A 21820-nucleotide genomic window follows, 5' to 3' on the forward strand; every position below is an offset into this window, starting at 1 on the left:
CGCACCGAGAAATCCGCGAGTGATAGGTTTCCAATACCACAATTCGCGAAATATTATTTGAGTCAGTGCCGGCTTTACCTATGGTGTAGGTGGTGTGGCGCACATGGGCGTACGTACTTAGGGGTCGTCAAGCGCCACTCACGACGCCTCTAAAGAGCCAGTATCCGTCACGGCGGTGAATACCAGTAAGAACGGCTTATCTATTGTAATAATGTGCCAAAGAACCATAAAAGTTATCTGGACTCGAGCCTACGGAATTCCGTATACTAAGAGCAACAGAGCAACTGATTTCACTCCGGGACACTACTCAGAACACCCAGCCCAGAAGCTATAATTTAGAAAAAAATATTTCTCAAATCCAGCGCCTACAGAACGGACCGTTGGGTCACTGTGGTCGTAAAAAATTTAGTTTTTCCTACAGAATCACGATAAAAGTAAACGGTGTTAACAATTACTACTGTGTACAAGTGTTCTACATTATGTAGTGTAAACATTTATGTACAACACACATACATATATTTATTGTGAATTCTTGTGAAATGTTTCTGTAAATAAATGTGTTTTGTCTCACACTGTACTTTGTAATAACAATACTAGCTGTGTACATTAACGGATGGCATGTGCTTCACCGAAACGACAATTCTTTTGTTTCATTTTTAAATTTAGCAGCAAAGCTTCTCCAAGCAAGGTTTCTCCAAGTCTAATTGATCTAAACAATATTTCGCGAACCATATAAACATCAAAATTCAAATTCAATTCAGAATGTTACGAAATGTTTTATACCTGTCTGGTGTTATTTTTAATTTTGTTTTATTGGACATTACTGTGAAACTATTATATATTAAAATATTTTTGTTCTAATATTTTCTTTTATACGTGGAATTTTAAACAGTAATAATATGACAATATAATAATTAAAACCATATTCCATTCTAGAACTCAGTTTTAAGAATTCTAATAAATATTAGAACATGACGTGTAGCGATATCACAAAAACCTTCATAAAGACTCATGCGCAACTTGGGCATTAAAGTTATAGTACAAAATCTTTTACGCATTTTTCATACCTAATACTAGAGTCTAATATGTTTGTAATACTAACGCGTTTATATATTTACAAAACTTTTGTTTCTTTTATAGTTTTGAACTAGTTTTAAGGCTACGTTCCGTGACACTCACAAAATCTCCCTATCTCTATTCTTATATGTTAGCAGCGTGATAATATACAGGATGTAGCAAAAATATGTACTAAATTAACACTATCTACTTATAATTTTAAATCTTTTTCTGCGACATTTGGTTCAAATCCTAAGTAGATAGAGATTATGCATTTTTTGACACACCCTCTATATAAATAGATACAAATATATTATAAATACTACGCAACACAAAGAAACATCAATTTTGGAAAACATTATACGAAAATTCATATTAAGTGCCAATTACAACGCATAATTCTTAACAATAAAAATCACGCACACTAACACAAGTCAGTATACTTATACAAACGTAGACTATAAATGCTTGAAATACATGCGTATCTTTAACATTTACACTCTCTATACAACATCTCACTATTGCAATGAAAACAATTTATTTGCAATGGTCCTGGACGCCACTCCTATCTCCTTCCGCCGCGTTATAATCCCATGCGGCAGTAAGACTCAACGGCATTTCTCACCGGATCGGTTGCAAATAATTTGCTCTTAAGTGATGAATAACCATCTCTGCATTAAGTAAAATTAATAGTTCTATAACTAACCTAGCTACGTAAAAATGTTCAGTCGATGTTACATACAATGGTGTATAGGAAGGAGTAAGCTTATGAATAGTTTATTTAATAAAATTACAGGTATTTGTTTCTAATCAAAAATAGTCCGTAGTAAGTTGTTATAACGTTCAAGTGCAAACGCAAGTAGATCTGTTATTGACATGGCCACTGAAATGCTAGTATCAGCTGCAAAACTCAATTCACATTTTTTTATGATACCATGGACCAATAACAACTGAGAGATAATATTATTTTGTGAACTTTGATAAAGATACGTGTCAATAAATGGCATTGTGTTACAAAAGCAGTTTATGCGACTGTTACATAATGAAATGCATTAAAATACGAGTGTGGTTTTAGTAATTTTAATGCCTAATTATGTATAGTTACATACATAGCTTTATCTATATACATATTATAAGCTCTTTATGATGTGTTCAGGAACCGCAAGTTACATTTGGCGAAATGGCGGTAAATAAAAACTGTTGTTACGCATGTCACACAGCTGTAGTTTCTATTTCATTTATAGACAAACTAGAGTCGGCCCAAACTATCATATCGTTCGCTATCAAGTAACATGTGAATTCGATCCCTCCTACGTAAAGTATCGTATGTCGAACTTGCCAAGTTTACAGGGGAGCGTTTTAAAGTTCTGAATTCACTGAAATGTGCATAACACGTAAATTTAGCATTTGTCAGTTTTATTCGAGAATGAGTTTTAAAGTAACGTGCTTTGCCGAATAAAACTGTGAAATGCTAAAGTCACGTGTTATGATCATTTCAGTGAATTCAATACTTTAAAATGCTCCCCTGTAAACTTGGCGATTTCGACATACGATAGTTTACGTAGGAGGGGTCGAAATTTGTCAAAATTGTTTGCTTTTGACATTTAATTTCGACTTTATCTCGAATCACATTGTTTTGTTTCTCAGAGATGTTCGAAATTTGAATGTAACAATAAAATCGAATTCATGTTATTATTATGCAATAACAACATTTTAACAGATAAGAAATTTGTTCTAATAAAACGTTTATCTTTTTTTGTTTTGTTTTTTTCTTAATGAATGGCTTGAGACTGCTTAGTCTCAATTCTGCCAGTGTTTATCAGCAGTTTACAAAAGTTTATCTTTATGCTGGTTGTAATTTGCGGTTTTTCAACAAATACAGAGTTTATGATATGTGTGTAGACAAAGTAATTTATAAATTAACGCTTCCTAATATCGGTACATGGCGCTAAACCTGAACAAAATAAAAGAATAGAAATCTGTGCAAAAAGTGCTATTTAGTTCATTTGTTTATTATCACTAGAAATTAGAAAAGCTTTGATAATTGCAGCTTGTCGATGTAAAACAAATTAGGTACCAAAATAGCAGTTTGGTTATCGTCGCGACATCTGGTGTACGAATAGGTACTAAACTACGCTGTCTTGTATCGCAATTAGCATTCCTCGTGAGTTATTGGTTCATGATGATACTAAGTAACGGGATGAACAAGTCGTGCGCCTGATGGTAAGCGACACGCCTGTCCAGGACAGTTGCAGTGCCATTCAGAGCTTTAAACCGCAAAGATCTGAGTGACATTGCCACGGCACCTGTCACCCTGAAGTTGACAAGTCTCGTGCCTGTAATTTCCCCAATACTGCAGAATGGAATTGAAGCAAACTTTTGTATCCATAGCGTAATGAGCTTTATGACAATTATCTAACGTTAGGTCGCGCGTCAAATGCGACCTCCGTGGTCGAGTGGCTTGCACGCCGGATTTCATAGTGTCGCCATCTTTAATGTCCAGGGTTTGATCCCCGACCGGGGCAATGTAGATAACAAAACTATCTTTTCTATATTATCTGGGTTTTGGATGTTTGTGGTACCGTTGTCGTTTCCGACTTCCATAACACAAGTGCTTTAGATACTTTGGGATCAGACCAACATATGTTATGTGATGTTATCTAATATTATATTATTATAAAATAATTCCCGTAGCATCGTTACTTTGTACGTTACGCAATTTCGTTACATAAATTCCGTTCCATTCCCTTTCACAGCAATGTAAATTGAGCCTAAAACACTGTCCAAAAAGAGTTCATAAGTAACTCTTCAAAGATAGTTTTTCCGACTTATTAACATCTCACGAATTTGTTCTGGAACTTGTGTTAGACACCTTTAATTTGCTTTCAAAACACGACCTTAGAATTAGAAATAAATACCTGGTATCTATTCAAGTTGTTACCACTATCTTGTTAAACTGTAACGTGTTTTTCTCTACGCTACTATCGCTGCACATGAAATACCAGTGTAGTTAAAAATTACACGTGACTAGAACCAAGTAGTAGTAACCGAGAATAGAATGAGATGCTTTGCACGGATGTCGACAAGATTCTCTGGCTGATGCCATAGCTTTTAAGCCTGGGATTTGTTAAGGCTACTATGGATGTACAGTATCACAATAATATTGAAACGCTGCCATGTTAAAAAACATTAAATTTACTGCCAGGCATGTACAAAAGTTGGTCACAAAAATAATCTCCTGTCAGTTCTACGACTGAGTAGGACAATTTAGAATAGCGGAACATTCTATTACATCGTCTTGGTGTTCATCTTAAGTCAGTCTACATAATACATAATTAATTATTATCTGTATTACTTTGAAGGTACGTTTATTTAGGAAAGCCTTAACTAGTCGCAATCTCATCTGATGGACTGTGGAAGATTTGAACGAGGGCCATTAAACTCGAATATTAAGTACAAAATCGACATCCGTGAGATCTAAAATTAATAGAGAACACAAATTAAAGTTCACCGTATAAAATAATGGATACGCTAATATATATTGCAACGTTTTATTGCTTGCAAACGTTCATTCGAAACACATTCAGGCACTCGTCTACTTTGAAATACAAATTTAAAAGCCTATTATAGCTTATAGAACATACCATTCCTTTAAAATCGTGTTTTAAGATTATATCGAATTTGGGGATATTTCTGATTCTTTTTTTGTAATACACTTATTTTAATACTTTTCAGTAGATGATATGCGCACGAGTAATGTCGCTGTGAATGGCGCCCATAGCTGTGTACTAACAAAGAGAGTAAAAAAGCATTGATTTTGACATTAATGTCAATTAGTATTAAGGCGAGGCTATTTGAAAGCGAGTCTAGATTTTAGGAAATGAGGTAGGGAGGGCGCGGCCTGCAATCCGCGTGCAGAAAAGGACAGGAGGAAATTTTATATTGACAAGCGCCCTATGAAGACTGACGAAGAAGCGGGCGGCGCGGCGTTAAACCGCTGAGCTATTTTCAAGTTTTGGGATAAACGTGAATTTAGTAACTATAGGGCTTCAGTTTAAAACCAAAATTTTGCATGTTCTCTATAGTACTTAAAGAGACAAATGTCCATATAAAAATTACGTGCATAGTTTGCATTTTATCCTTGATAATTGGACGTAGTTAAACAAAATAATCCAATCCACGTCCACTCCCTTTCGAAAAATGGCAGTTTGAAGTTTAAAAGTGTTTCTCACTCTTGTTTTATTTTCAAAACTTATAATGTCATGTAACTCCAGAGATATTTATATATTTTTATATGTTGGATTTTTTTTGCGGGTCTAAGAGGTTAGACTTTAGGAAGGGTTTGGTATATATAACTCATTTTTTGATAATTTCGTGGACTGGATCCTTTTTGCTTAACTACGTCTAATTCGTTTTAGACTTTTGTTTTAGCCTGTTTTCGGGATTTTATATAATCGGGTGAAATACATCCAATCGTGTCACAAATTAGCATATTCTTTAGACTATATCCTTAGGTGTATGGTATATTTCTTGTAAGACCGTTATTTAATGGTAAAATCCTAAAACATTTGATTTAGCAAAACAGTTTTTCCCGCTTCTACTAAAGTGACACGCCTTAAGTACATCGGTTTTTTTTCTGTCGCAAATAAGTATTTGACCACAAATTCACCTGATGATAGGTATCGACGTAGTCGAAGATGGTAGACGCTTAAAAGCTCATCGTATTGACACAAATTGCAGAAGAATGTCGTCGGTAAAATTCAATTTTTATAACATAGACTTTTATTGCTTTTAATGTGAAAATTCAGTACTTTTTTACACCCTTTCCGTTCTCGTTTTTATTTCCATCGAAGTTTCGTTGTAAATTAATGTGCACATTCAATGATCCTATAACTGCTTTCGAACCCTAAACTATATATACACGAACCGCCTCTAAACTACGCAACTAATCTAAGCTACATCTAACAAAGGAATAGGACAAAATATATTTGGTAGTATGACGACACACGTATACGTACACATACAAGTCCGTAATGCTCTGTGAAAATTACCTCATGCTTTATACGAAATATTATGTAATGCTAAATTTTGAGTACAGATTAAAGATCAATGTTACATGGGGCGATATAAACTGGTCGGCTCACTAAATGCAAGCAAGGATCAGACAGTTTTCGTTGATAAAAAGCATAGTTTCTACTTATTAATTCTCATATTTCTGCTTAAATATTCGTATGTCACAGTGGCTTGAAATCTGCCTAAAATTAAGGCTATCTTCACAGAAGCATTGTAGACTTTTTTACAGACAGATAAAACTACTTTATTATCGCGATGAGGTATGGTACGGTTTTTTACAATCGAGTTACAATTTTAATTCACAATTGTTCTCTTTAACTTGCCGTTAATTTTTTGAAAACCAAAATTATTTTCTATTATTTTTTTTTCATATTACATCATATTCCGTTGCTTTCTTATAATGTTGTTTAAAAAAATGTACTGTATTGCCTATGACAAACAAAATGTAATTCCGCCGATTACATATAGGGCAATACTAGTCCATTTCCTATACGTGGACGACAAGAATGAAATAGCTTGAGACATTGCTGTAATTCATTATAAACTTGACATATCAAACATGTAAAAATAATATTACTTTTACGGAGTGATGACAATGACTCAAGTTACTTTTTACATGTTGGCTGTAATTACAGTTACTTTTTAAAAACTCTTGACAGTTCAGTTTAAATTCATCACGTCACAAATATAAACAAATATGGCCGACTGACTGTGACATCTGCAGGGCTAGCACGACAAAGCGCGACTTGCGCGAGAGCGCCATAACGCGCGCGATTCTCTATGCGAGAAAGGTATCTCGCGGTTTATGCCGCTCTCGCGCAAGTTCGCGCCCTGTCAGGCCAGCCGTCTGGGGGTCGATTCAGAACTTTACAATAACTCAGTTATCGACCGATTCGATTTGATATCGTAAGATGTGTTTTCGTTTTTATTAACAACACCAGAATATTGTTCAATTTCAATTTTTCATTTTTCATTTCAATAATTTTGTTCAATTTTATTAATGCATTTTAATGCAAGACTAATGCATTCCTATATTTTAGGACTTCAGTCTTAAAAATGTATATAAAAGGATTTTAATTTCTCTTATAATCTATTTCACGGACTAACTCTGTAAACGCTGTTGGATAACGATATCGTATCCGAATCCGAACCGAACGTTTAACTTAGATGTTCTGAATAACTTGGAAAGCGCCCTTCGCTTCGAGAACGATATACAATGGAACGATTCGGTTAAAATATCGAAAAGTTCTGAAAGCCCTGGTCATCTGTGAAATCATGAGCCATTCTAAAAGCGTGTGCTTCCTCACACTATATCTCGATACTGGCGAAATTCAAAAAGTTCGCCTCAAAAGCAAAAAGAAGAGGAATGTTTTTAATATATTCACAATTTAAAAAGTACACAATTTGATTAGTATTATTCTTTTCTTGAGTAGGTAGATATTTGAGCAGTTTTAATGTCGATGGACTTTATATCAAATTTTAAAATCAACGTGATTTTGCGTACGATAAGCTGGTTGGTTCACATAATCAAAGCAACGACCATGAACAGTTTAAATGTAAATTTTGTTTAAAAATACATACTTGACTGTGGCTTGATACAGAGTAAATATTTCAGTGATCTTTATGTCGATGACACAAGGTATTAATTGCGTCGAACGAACTGTCGAGAGATCATAAAGCAGTAAATGTCGATGTGTGTAGCAACGTGCATCGCGGCGAGTTAACGCGTGTCGTTGAAATTCGCGCGCCGCCTGTCTTGGCCGCGGCGCGACTCACGTCATTCCCATTGGTGCGGCGACGGCGGCAGCTCCGACGGGTGCGCCACGGTGGAACTGCAAGAGTCTGCGGGTTAGAGTCGTGTAGACCGGTAGGGTACCCACACCCACGCCACTAGGGTGTACATGTTTTATGGATTTGGCGAATTTGAAAAAAAAAATGTTCAAGTAAAAATTTATCATCAAAGGCCTTGTGTGTTGTGTATCTTAATGTAATTATCTCAATACCTCTCATGTAAGTTGTTGTAAGTCAAAATACCATTTTATTTTATTTTTTAACTTCTCCTCAACTCCACGTAATATGTAGATCAAAATGTACATATGTGATTCAGACGCAGATAATATTATTCCTATGGTCAGGTAAACGCCCAGTATACATTATTATGAAAATATCGCATTCACATTTAGCGCTACATATTCTATAATTATGACCATAGAGTATCTAGAAAAATACATTTTTCGTACAAAACTATAACGCTCACACTCAACATAGCCCCGCACTAGGGAAACCCTGTGTCGCGGGTGCCATGGACACACACATAGACAACCACAAATTACACCCAAACTCACGAGAGAAATAAATGTAGGCCATACAAATATTTCTCCCGGCCCGGGAATCGAACCTGGGACCTCTGCGTGGCAGTCCGGCATGGTAACCGTTCGGCCACGGAGGCAGTAAACTGAAAGTATACTTGCAGTTTGCTGGGTCTTGGCAGGTTAAATATATCCTTTTTATTATATTATAGGGGATGGAATCAATAATACCACGATTTTACTATTAGAAAAGCTATACATTTCGCACCGCTGTAAGAGCGACTAACTTGCATTGTGACAAAAAATGGTATCCAATGCAAAACAGGTACAATTGGCTCATCAGTCACGCCATTATTTACTTAAATGAACCAATGATGTTCACAACAAGTTTTATAATAAGTTATTTTTACTATTTTAAGTATATGCTCTTAAATAACGTAAATATTTCATTAAAATGTAGCTGCCTACATATATTAAAGGTTCCATGTTTGAAAGTAAACATAACATGAAACGATTTATTTACTTTTAAATATAGAACCTGTCATATACATAAAAAAAGGATATATTTAAGGTAAAAAGCCAAAAAATGGTATTTTGACTTACAACAACGTACGTGGAAGGTATCGATCTGAATACCAAGAAAACTTAGGCTCTGCTAATATCGTCGGTGTTTTGTAGAAAGGGCGAAAGCGCCATTTCGAAAAATTTTTCAAGGGAGCATGTTTCAGTTTTTCACAATAGTTTTAAAATATTTACGTCCTGTTTTTGTAATACTTAAAACTATATTAAAACCAAAATTTTATTTCAAAACTGGACGCACATATTTTAATAGTCGTCAAAAACTAAAACATGGTCACCTGGTTTTTTTTTCTAAATGGCGCTTTCGCCCTTCCAGCAAAACACCGACGATATAGCGGGGCTAGCACGAGAGAGCGCGACTAGCGCGGGAACTCGCGCTTTACGCCGCTCTCGCGCAAATCGCTCCTTGTCGTGCTAGCTTTACAGAAACAGTTTAATAAAACCTAAGTCCATAAGTTACGTACGTACGTTCGCCACAATCCACCAAACATTGTACTCCCATCATGCATAATAGAATCAAAAAGGTTCGTTTAAAAGACCAAGACTGTACTATGATAATAAAAGAGAACTCGTAGCAAATCTGCATCACAAACTACACTTGTCTACTGAGTATCACCACAACCATGTGCTTGGCACTGTGTACACTCTACGCATGCACTACTGCCATTCTAAGCAGACACTCCAGATCTAGCCTTGCAGGGGTCACCTTACGATTGGTATTTCAATAAATGGATTTTAAACTTTTAAGGACGGAAGGCGCGTAAATTTTTAACTAAAGCTGTCTTAAAAATAGTAAAAATAATTATGGTAACAAATATATTCACATATTATGAATCTATAAATTCTAATTATTGACCCATACAAAGCTATAAAAACCTAGTTTTATACCTCGATATTCTGAGTTGAATGTTCTGCCTAGATATCCGTAAAGGACCCACTATTCCGCATATAGATATATTTTCTGATCCGTACAGTTATTTTTCGTCAATCTATTTAGAAAACAAAGTGGGGCAGTCATAGTCCTATCTAAAGTATTTGATCGAAAGAATATAAGCATTTGAACGAATGGATACGAGACCAAGACTGTTTTAGTCCTTGGCATACTTTTCAAGGCGACTTATATTCAGTGTAACAATATTTCACACCTTATACTGTATCTCATATCAATTCCGTTATGTCAGTGATATACCCATGTATAAAAAAGATAAGCTTACAACGATTAGTGGCAAATTTACGCGTTTGAAAGCTGAGTAAGCAGATATATTTAATTGCTCAAAAAACGAATAAAATGTGATAAAATAATGTTTTAAATTCAACGTAGTTTAATGTAATAATATCTTTTAGACATACATAATTCATCAGACGTTTTGAGATTCAGAGTGCTACTGTATTTATACACTGACCGACAGATTTAGCGGAACACTAGTAAAACCCACAAAATATTGTAGTGTTTCTTTCGAGAGTTTGGTCAGTTATTTTAATTAGTTATTTTAAATTGAAAATAAAACATTAGTCGACTAACTTATTTTTTTTTTTTCATTTAATTGTTTTGATTTCCAACTAATCCTGGCTTGTGTAGTGGTTCGAGGTTAATTTTGTGTTCTCTTAAACTTTAACTGTATACGCAAATGAAACTATTTTTTTCGGATCTAAATCACGTATATTTGTTTTTTTTTTCAAACATATCACGTTTCGGGTACCTTTAGAGGTTCCATGGTCATGGCTAATTGTCCTTCCTGTAAAGGGCCCGGAACGTGGACTTGTTTGAAAAAAATAATTTTATTTATTTAAATTTGATTAATACTAGACTTTTAACAATTGTAAACTGTTACTATTTTTCAAATTTAAGGTATTTCGGCTTTGTTACAATTTTTTTAAATAATGTGCAATTTGTCTAATTACTATTTTTTTCTAAAAGGACTAGGAAATCGACGTTAAAAGGTCTTAATTGAACTGCTATTTTATGTCTAACACTTATTTGCGTAAACATGAACGTTACTATTTTATTTTCTTACTTTTTCATTATTCCGCTAAATGTGCCAGTGTGTGTATTAAAATGTATTCTAAATAGCTGTCGACAACCCGTAACACAAAAACGTACGAATCAGAAATCATGCATTGCAAATGAACCATTCGCGGGACGGATTATCTATCGATCAACCCTTTTGAAATTACGATTCGACGCACGACGACGAAGCAAAGCATGCATTTTATATTACTAATGGAATTTATAAGAATTGCCTCGCCGAAAAGCGTCGATGTATACCGTCCAAGACCTGTAAGGAGACCAACGACGCAAGATCACGAATTCACTTATTAAATAACGCTTGCGTATTAGCTTGGAACATTATCTTCCATAAGAAACTTTGTAGAAACGATGATGTTAGAGCGGTTACACAAGGCAACTTCGCGATGCTGAAAATCACCGCGTATAACCACCCTTAGGCCAAAATTCGACGGTGCGTTTAGCAGAGCGTTCAAAGTTTGCGCGCACAACGTATGCGCAAACGCTCTGCTGTACGCGCCACAATTCCGAATTTGCGGCCTTAGAAGTAAATACGCAAGCTTATAGCAGCGGTCTCGTTAAAGTGTTGGAGCAGTACACAGATAAGGACAACACAGGAATGCGTGCAGAGCGCTTACTGGGGCTGCGGCGCACTAGGCAGCGCACAGAAATATCACGGGCGATAGCAGTAGTATTTTTGCCGCCGTCTTGAAAGGGGAACAAACTTTTGCTTTCGAACCCGCTCTAGAGCTGTCGCAAAACACAGAAAAAGCAGAATGTTATTACTACTGTCGGAATAGCGGTGCTATGCTAGGTGAAAGCGGGACACCACCATTTCAAGAGGGTTGATTAGCTTGAAAACAGCGGCGCTGCGGCGTGGTATGTACAGAGAACTATCGCTCGGAAGCGGAGAAAGTAAGACAAAACAAAATGTATAAACCCATGCACAAATCGGGCGCCCGCAAAATGGCCCGTCAAGTACATAAGTTGCTCGTGTTATCGTACAAATGAAGGCACAAAGTACTGACACCTACACTGCAAAAACACAACTACTGTAAGCGAGGTGTCGGAGGGGAAGTGTGGGGGGATACGACATAGGTTTTTTTTTACTGCGACCACCGAACTTAAGGGCCCGAGTAGAACGAGGTGTAGAGATGGCGAGACACATGGTGATGATACGTTATGTACATAGAGGTGACACTGACGTGCACACACTAGCAGATCGCACCGTGACACACCTAGTTGTGATGCCTGCTTGCCGTCTCTTATTATCTTTACTTGAACGGTGGACACAACACTGGCTTTAAACTTTGAAAGTAAGACAGAACACACGAAGAATGTTAGTTGCAATTTGAACCACGCGCTAAGACGTCGCCTCTGGAACTTCGGGTACCTAGTACATATTCACGACCGAACAAATTGTTAGACTTGTACCACAACCGAACATGGCGTCCCATTGATACATAGACATTGAAGAACATTTGTGCTCGATCGACTGTATCAATATACCCAGTGTAATGTTCAGGAAGCTTCGTGTTAGCGTGTTGGGTGCAAGCAGTGTTGTCCCATGGACGGGGGGAGGACGGGGGTCGTGGCGCGTCGAGTGCGGGTGGTCGCTATACAGCTGGGAGACGCACTCCTGCGCAACGACCGCGACGGTGTAGATATGAGACATGAAGAAAAATGTTGTTTTTGACAGTGATATTCAATTGCAGCCTCTCAATTGACAGTTTGAAAATGAAAATTTTGAACTGTTTTATATTTTAGTTCTAGTGTCGAAACGGTGCTGTCATCGTCTTGTTTTGATATATTCCAGTCAGAGTAATTATTTTAAACATAATTTAAATTCTCTTCATGGATATTTAACATGTGGACTATTTAATAATAATACTTTCCACTGTCAGCAAACAGGCTAATATTACAAATCAAAATACAACCAATCATCATTGACCCCCCTATCTCCATCCAGTTGCGGTAGTTTGCGCGAGAAGTGAGTCTCAAGAAGGTATCGCAAAGAAATCACCTAGTGTCGGTTGGTTGTTGGTGGCGGTTGCGGCTGCGCCTTACCTTGCGAAGCTCTTGAACGCGGCGGACTGCGGGTTGATGCAGAGAGGGACGCGTGAGGTTTGGAGCTGTTCCGCTATGAATTTGTGGATCTCCTCTGCGGAAGTTATAGTTAAAACATGTTAAAAAAGGTTATCAACTTCTGCTTTTCCATTTTTTTCTACAAAGTCATTGAAGTCATCCTTATAAGAAAGTGGAGTCTATTAGAATTTAAAAAAAATTTTAAATTTTATTCATTTGGTATGAAAAACTATTTTATGAAATTTGACCAACTTCTGCTGTTCCGATTTTTTTCTTCCTTTACAATGAAATGATCCCTTCATGATACTGAGTCGATCAGCACTAAAAAAATTTGATCAATTTTATTCATTCTTACGGACAACTCACGCTTGACCAAAAAATTTACAATTACAAAATCGTTTTCACAAAAAAATACTTAATGGTTCCTAAGAGTGTCCTTGTATCCTCTATGGTTTCGGATTGCCCCATACTCTCATATTAAAAAAACACTTTTTTTTTTTTTTCAATATGTATATTATTACAAGCGGACACACCCATTCAGTAATACAATAAATAAATTTCTTGCTATCTCGTTTAAGTTCATAGTAATTATTATAAAACGATCCTATGAAAAGTCAGTTTAGCAGGAAAAGGTGTACCCAAAACTTTTTATTTCTTTTGCGTCTTCATAATAATGACAATGCCAAAATTTGACGGAGATTGATAGGACGAATAGTTAGTAGTAATCTCTAGGTGTACGAGTAATATTCGTATTGTCTCGGATTCGTATCGGACTTGGTGCACAAGCGACATCCGAACTCGATCTAAGCTCTCTAGATTTGTATGTTCTCTGACACACGCAAATGCGGTTAGGCCGGCACAGAGTTACACGCTCCATAATTGCGTGCGTTCTTTTTTTGGAAGTAATGCAAAAATTCCCGAGCATGTTTGAAAAAAAAAATCGCTGGAGTGCAGATACATAAATACAAGAAAAGTACGCAAATATTAGCAACAGATGTCAAACGCACCTTTGACCTGATGTACAGACGTGAGCTTCCTCTCCCAGGCGTCATGGAAGGGATGCGTCGCGACGGGCTCGAGGTCGGGCGAGTAGTGGCGCGCGGGCGCAGGCCCGCCCCCCACGCCGACGCCGCCCACGCCGCCCGGCGCGCTGTAGCAGCACTTGCACATGCATGAATGGTAGCGCAGGCGGCCTTCCTCGAGGTACGGGTGGGCCAGTGCGTCCACTACAGAGATGCGCTTCGCCGGATCGAATACTAACATCTGAAATCATGTTCACAACTTTGTTTAGCAACAAGACTTACTGTTAAAAAAAGTCAACATTATCAACCCAAAATAATGATTAGTTTGTCGCGTGAAATTAAATTGTCGAGCAAATTTTATGCTATTTATTTACCTAAATAATCGCAGCAGAAATAAAAAATATGGGTATTACATTTATTTGAAGCCGAGGTAACTTAATCGTTTGACAAACCGCCTTTCAAGCAGAGGCTGTGGTTTCGAATCCGGGCTCGCACCTCTGAGATTCTCGGAATTTATATACGAAAAATTTGAAAATTTACCATAAGCTTTTCGGTGCAACAAAAACAAACAAGCGAAACTGCACGTCGAAGAAGGTTCGCAAATCACAACCCTAGGAAAACGAGTTAAGTTCCCAACCCTCATTAATCCATAGTGTCCGACTATGGCATAAATTCTAGCCTGAGAGAACACTCGCGAAAAGCAGCGGGACATATAAATGGGTTGACAAAGATGATACGTCCCATTGCTGAGCATAGGTCTTCTCTAAGGAGAACGTTTAGGATATCGTCTACGCTGCTCCAATGTGGCTTGAGGGCTTCTCAGTTTTCCACAGCCAGGTTTCAACAAGACGTATTTCTTCACCATTACCGACATTATTTTATTGCTACTAAACACTTACGACAGTACGTAACTTAGAAATTACTCATCGACCTTCCAGTTACGTTATGACCGTTACACGCTATATGATGTAAAGACGTAGCCAACGAAATAAGTTCAAATTTACTGTATTTTCACAGAATTTGCAAAAGAGTTGTTCCATTAGTGGTACTAAAATAAAAGGAAAATTTTACCAGGCTTTCAGTAGGCGTTTTGTAAAGATCTCTCAAAATGTCGAAATTCTGAATCAAAAATATTTTTTTCTTACCTGCAATTTCCGAAAATCGTTAAGAATTTTTAATACAACGGAATCCCACGTAATGTAATTTTTTGGTAATGGGCTAGTGGCCAATGTCATGAAAAATATATTGACAGAACAGAATTAGAGGTGGGCTTTTAATTTAAGACTTTCGTGGTTATTCACTAAATGATTATCACTAATATCAGGTTTCTTACCACGGTATGACTTCTTTTTATTTTCCCGATATTTCGAAACGGTTGCACGCTCCATGGTCACGGGTTGACTGTACAGTCAGAGAAACCTGACACTAGTGATAATCATTTAGAGGTGGGCGTTTAAACGAAAAGCACTTAAAAAGTCTGCTTTTTAAAATAAGCGCATAAGCACGCTTTTCATTTTAAGCGTAAGCGTTGTTTTTAAACATAAGATCTATGCACTTAAACGTTTTTCTAAGCGACTTTTTAAGCGTCAAATTAAAAAGCGATTAGGTGAAAAGCGCTTTTACAAGCACGCTTTTTAAACGTACGTTTTAACGTTAAAAAAATAAGCAGTTTTTTCCATTTCAACGGTTAACAACTACAAAAGTTAAACAAAACGAACGCTTTTAAACGCCAATGAACAAAATGTTAATATAATAGTGTTACGTCATAATAAAAATATAACTCGTTTTTTACAAAAAAACTTACTAATACCTTTAGTGGTCTACTCTTGCGTTTCGCTATCAACACAACGTTGTAAGCTTTTTTTAACATAAAAGACTATGCGCTTAAACGTTTTCTAAACGATTTTGTTAGCTTCAAATTAAAAAGCGTTTACGTGAAAAATTAAAAAAAGCGTTTAAAAAAGCACGCTTTTTTTAAAAAAGCATAACCTTTAAACGTTGAAAAAAAATAAGCAGTTTTTCCCATCTTTAATCAGAATGTCAATTGCAATCAAGTATTTGAATATTTTAGCGATTAAGTGTTGCTGCTTTTTGGACTTCTTTGAGAATCGCAATGATGCTGATAGTTATTTAAACATGTTTACCAAATTTTTGTTTTAAATAATACTTCAAAAAATGCAGGTCTGCTATGTTGACGCATGTTGCAAATGTACCTATCTATAACTACCTGCTATATTGGAGTGAATGAACTTTGTAAAAAGTGACCAGTAGTAAACGTAACGGTAGTTTCCTTAAAACATAACAAGGTCACAATTTTTTTTATTGTTTTTGCACTTTTTTGCACATATCTAGCAAAAAAGTTGAGCCTGGTTAATTTTTTCTGGCAATAAAGTACCAAGCTCCATATCACTTTGGTACCAATTTTTTCCAGTGTGATTACCTTAACAACGTGTCAAGCTTACCTGCGCGAGCAAATGTACGGCCTCGTGCGTGGCTTGCACGGAGAGCGTGTAGAGCGCAGCGAGCGCGGGCGGGCGGGGCGCGCGCCGCAGCATATGCGCGCGGGCGCCGGCGCATGCATGCCGCATGTCTTCTAGTGACGGTGTGCCCAGAAGCTCCGTTATTAGCTCCAGCTGCAATGCACAGGTACACAAGCGTAATTAAAAGTAAGCAATTAATAAATTAATGAAAAATACATTTCTTTAGTATACCTAGTTATACAGGGCGCTTCACAGCTATGGGGCATGGAGGGCGGATGCTTTAAATATTGTAGATAGGATATTTTGCTTCCTCGATACATAGTTTTAAAAGTACTACCACTACATTTTCTTATATACTCGTAATTGAACATTTCTATCGGCATCATAAAAATATATATTAAATATGTTTTTTCAAATTTAGTCGCTTCCATTCCCAAATGAGGCAAGAAACTTTAAATCTCTAGATGTAGTATTACTTACTTTTAAAAATAAAATAATGTTTCCATGAAGCAAAATTTTAAAGTACTTTTTTTTGTCTACTTTGTCAATTCCTCAAAGATTACTTTCCAAATTTATTAACGTAAAGATCGAACACTAACAAAAATTTGGTTCGAATTTAGTCAAATCCCTTCGATTCGTCTAAATTCAAAAAATGCTATGCAAAAAATGAAGAACACTAAGAAAAATTCCTTAATTTTTCTTAGTGTTCTATCGCTGTATTAATAATTACTACAAAGTAGTGGAGTAATTTCACAAAAAATAATTAATTACCATGGTGGTGAAATATTGTAACAATCTATGTTCAAAATTAAAACTATAATTTTATTCTTCGAAAGATTCGTAGCAAGCAAGACCCTACAATTGAAGTTCTCATGCATGTTATTTGTAAATAATGTCACCTGTTGGACAGGACTCTGCGCCTGGAAGAGGATCCGTCGGCCCAGCAGCTCGCCAAATATGCAGCCTACTGACCACACGTCCACTGCCGCTGTGTAGTGGTTTGCGCCCATCAGGATTTCCGGTGCTCTGGAACATAACAAAGTGGAATTTAGATGAAAACGATTATCATCAGCTTGTCAACAAAACGTCATACAAAGTCGCTAAAAATATTCTCATACCTTTTGCCCAAAGTTGATAACTAACTGTAATTTAACTCATATCGATAATTAGTACTGTAAGTCTTTATGTTGTCGTATGAAAAAAAACTTTTTATTAATTTGATCAACTTCCGTCCCGATTTTTTCTTCCCATACAATGAAATCATACTTATAAGAAACAGTCTATTAGCATTAAACAAAAGTCCATTTTATGTTGATTGAGGATGTTTGCCCATCGTTTTGACTGTACAATTTTAAAGTTTTGGGTAAACATTACAATTGGTCAAATTAAGTAATAATTGTGCATTTTCCAAATTTTAATATTTAAATTTTCTATCAATATCTCAAAATTCAATGTAATCATACTAACATAGTTCTAAGATTTTCTTTTGTAACCAACACCATTATCTTATGGACTATTAATTAATTATTATTATTATTATTTATTATTTATTCATTATGTATGAAAAATATTTTATGAAATTTGACCAACTTCGGCTGTCCCGATTTTTTCATCCCATACAATGAAATGATCCCTTCATGACACCGAATCGATTAGCGAAAAATTTGATCAATTTTGTTCATTTTTATGGACAAATCACGCTTGACCAAAAAGTTGACTGAAAATTGTTTTCACAAAAAAAAGGTAACGGTTCCTAAGACATTTTCCTTGTATCTACTATGGTTTCGGATTTCCCCATACTGTCGCATTAAAAAAACAGTGTATATAGAAACCCAATAATACACAATATTTTCCTCGCCATTTTTGAGCAACTTGTAAAAAACCGTATACATGTATATTGTTTTACCAAATATTAAAAAAAAACAGGGGTTTTAGAAGTTATTTTGACTGAACTAACAGAACAACGCAAGACATCAAATCAATTCCTCAAACGAGTTAGACAAACCTGACCCAATCCAATTCTGTTGACCCCACTGCTTGTCGATCTGTTCAGTTGTCAATTAGTTACCATGAAAACAATAGGTCGTAGAGCAACGGTCACAAATTGTAAGAGCTTGTCACTTGTTATTTACATATAAACCACCCTAACAACAACAACACCTTAGTAACAAGTAACAAGCAACATATGAACAAACTGTTTTCAATTTTTACATGTAACATGACGGTCAGCTGGGGTTCGAACTCGAGCTCTCTTTTCTCTAATTGTTTCGATCCTCATGAAATTTGAATTTAAATACGTAATAAATAAATAAAATGTTTCTTTATGTTCTAGGTATACACCCATTAACAAATTTAACATTATTTATTTATTACATTACATTACATATCCACTAAATTGAATTTTAATAACCGAATATTATTATCATTAATGAAGTAAATAATTAAGAATCACATTAAATTGAATTCAATTTACATTACAAATAATAATATAATTATAATTAATTTGTTTATATTTTAAAAATAGAGTGTTCTCTTACAAAGTCGCACGTATCGCATACTGTCCTTACTTATATTGATTGATTACTTACTTATATTGACCGAATCGCTCACTCTCGTAAGAAATGACCAATATCACTTTCGTATTATGGCGAAAAAATCGTCGACTGTATTCACGGCAAACATGCCAGACGCACTACACCGCCAGGGCAGCAGCAGCATAGCACGCAATGCGTTATTGTACTGAACTCTGAGTCTATCAAAAAGTCGCTTAAAGTAATGATACCACAACTGACTAGTGTCGAATGCCTGACAATAAGCCCGTTATTTTTACTTGAACTGTGCAATGAGCGCATCGACGTGTTAACATGTTACTCTTCATGGCTATAGTCGGCGTCGGTGTGATGAAAAACATTGTATGTTTCAAGGGTGGTACGGGAATTAAGAATCTCGACTCCGAAAGATTTTAATAGAGTCTCGTTCGTAATTCCTCATTCACCGCCTTTAATACACAATGTACTATACTGCCTTGTTATTTTTCAATAACTGTTAGTATAAGCTGTTGTACATATTCTTTACTTGTTATTTGTGTAGAATAAGGTTTTAAATCGTTGTATGTAAATGTAGTACGCAGAATGCCATATGGCATAGTACTTATGTACGTCATTCATAATTGAAGCTATCAGGGCAAAAGTGGTGCAACCACCATTTTTTCTGCAATGTTACTTTAAATGATACTAAAGTACTAAGTGAGTATTATTTTATATTTAGATATATAGAAATAATTATGTACTTTAGTATCATTTAAAGTAATATTTTAGAAAAAAAAAAGTGGGTTACACCACTTTTGCGTTGATAGCCTCAATTATCTTGTACAGTAAAGATCAAATAAATAAATAACATGTGAACACATGTTGGCTAAGTAACCTGGTAATCGTCCGATAAGCGGTGATCAATAAACTGTGAAAAGTTAAATATAAAAGGAATTGTATCTTAAATGTTCTCAAGTCACAATAATTATGTAGTAATTAAATTTAAATAATATCTTAAATATAAGATTTTATTCGAAAAATTTGATTACAAAGTTAATTTCACAAGTGAAAGTTACAAAGTTAATAAAGTGAAGATTATGAACTCCGTATTATAAGTAAAATTATTACGAAACATGTTATATCCGCTACTTTCGATCGTTAAATCAGCAGATTTAAGATAAATTTTATAGAATAAATTATAAGATAAAATTTACAGCAGTAGAGCTCCTTGTGAAAGAGTTCGTCCATAAATGTACTGCCACATTACCTATTTCTGTCACCAAGCAGTGATGTTAGCATTACTGTGTTCCGGTTTTGAAGGGTAAGGGTGCTGGTGAAATTACAGGCACATGGGACTTGTCAACTTATGTCTCAGGGTGACGGGCGCAGTGACAGTGTCCCTCGGATCTTTGCGATTTAAAGCTTTGAGTGGCACTGTAACTGTTATGGACAGGCGTGTAGCGTACCATCAGATGCACGTCTTGTTCATCCCGTCACTTTACGATTTACATATAGGTATACAGGTCACTGATAATTTAGAGATTTTTCTTATTTTATTATAAAAAAGAAAAATAATTAAAAAATTGAAACTATTTTTCAGGGTCTAAATCGCGTACAATATTTTTTTCAAACAAACCAACGTTTCGGACCTTTACAAGTCCCATAGTCACGGCTGACTGAGACAGTAAAGTAATTAACCAGGTATGTCTAATATTAATTGCAAACCCCCTATTCTGACATCCTTATCGTACTCTATATCATACTAACGTAACCGACATTTTTAGCGAAATTCAATTATTAAGGTATCTGGAATTGATTTTCGCTAAACGACTCTTTTATGGGGAACTGTATACGTTTTTACAATAAAATTCCGGAGCATATACTTCCTAAGTTTAAAAACTGCATTAAAAATATTTTAATTAAAAAGTCATATTTCAAAATTGAAGACTACGTGTGAGATAAAAATGTAGGGACGACATGGCTCAGGATTCCATACAAATTTGTTTCAAAGTGTATACCAAAGCATTTAAGTTTCTTTGAAAAGAGCAATCCCTTAAAGTTTCTTGCTCGTTCTTCTCAGAGAAGTCAGCGTAGTGAACGAGCAGTAGCTTAAAAGCGACGCTTTCAAGAGTAAATTTATTTTACCCTAAATTTATTTTTATTAAATTTATTTATTCTTTGACTTTCACTTTTACAGAATTCAGTCCAAATTCGGTGTATTTCAAGATACCAATCAAAGTCCCATAAATTCCTTCCAAATAAGATTACAACAGCAGACCCAACACCCCACAGAATGTGCAATACGTATGTGCGATTGTGTAAGACGCAGAGGTCCCAGGTTCGATTCCCGGGCCGACATAAATGTGTGTATGGCCTACATTTATTTCTCTCGTGAGTTTGGGTGTAATTTGTGGTTGACTATGTGTGTGTCCATGGCAACCGCGGCACAGGGTTTCCTAGTGCGGGGCTATGTTGAGTGTGTGCGTTCTATATATATATATATATATATATACACACACACACATACACAATACTAAAAAGACGAAATCAGTTATAATTTGAGTTCCTTGTAGCCGTTCTCAAAAGGACGCGATTCCCAGAAGTCTTCTAATGGCTGCGTAGAGTTCCTAATCAATATTCGGTTGGAATAGTCACCATTCAAGGGATAAATATTAACATCTAC

General features: G+C 35.8%; 1 protein-coding gene across 2 annotated transcripts in view; it reads right to left on the reverse strand.

Annotated features, from left to right (window-relative positions):
- Positions 1 to 7202: 7202 nt before the first annotated feature.
- Positions 7203 to 21820, reverse strand: part of LOC113237246 (serine/threonine-protein kinase NLK) — a 239800-nt gene continuing 225182 nt past the window's right edge. Inside the window, exons 6-10 of one of the 2 annotated variants that reach the window (XM_026473620.1) lie at positions 17509 to 17635; positions 16592 to 16762; positions 14115 to 14370; positions 13090 to 13183; positions 7203 to 7961 (exon numbers count right to left, since the gene is read on the reverse strand). In XM_026473620.1, coding sequence (XP_026329405.1) covers positions 7907 to 7961; positions 13090 to 13183; positions 14115 to 14370; positions 16592 to 16762; positions 17509 to 17635 — 703 coding nt within the window. In that variant the 3' untranslated portion in view covers positions 7203 to 7906. Of the gene's footprint in view, positions 7962 to 13045; positions 13184 to 14114; positions 14371 to 16591; positions 16763 to 17508; positions 17636 to 21820 lie in introns of both variants that reach the window. The other variant, XM_026473621.1, reaches the window with a different exon arrangement.

This window comes from Hyposmocoma kahamanoa, unplaced genomic scaffold (genome assembly GCF_003589595.1).
Source record: "Hyposmocoma kahamanoa isolate Upper Pololo Valley unplaced genomic scaffold, ASM358959v1 93, whole genome shotgun sequence".
Classification (NCBI taxonomy): domain Eukaryota; kingdom Metazoa; phylum Arthropoda; class Insecta; order Lepidoptera; family Cosmopterigidae; genus Hyposmocoma; species Hyposmocoma kahamanoa.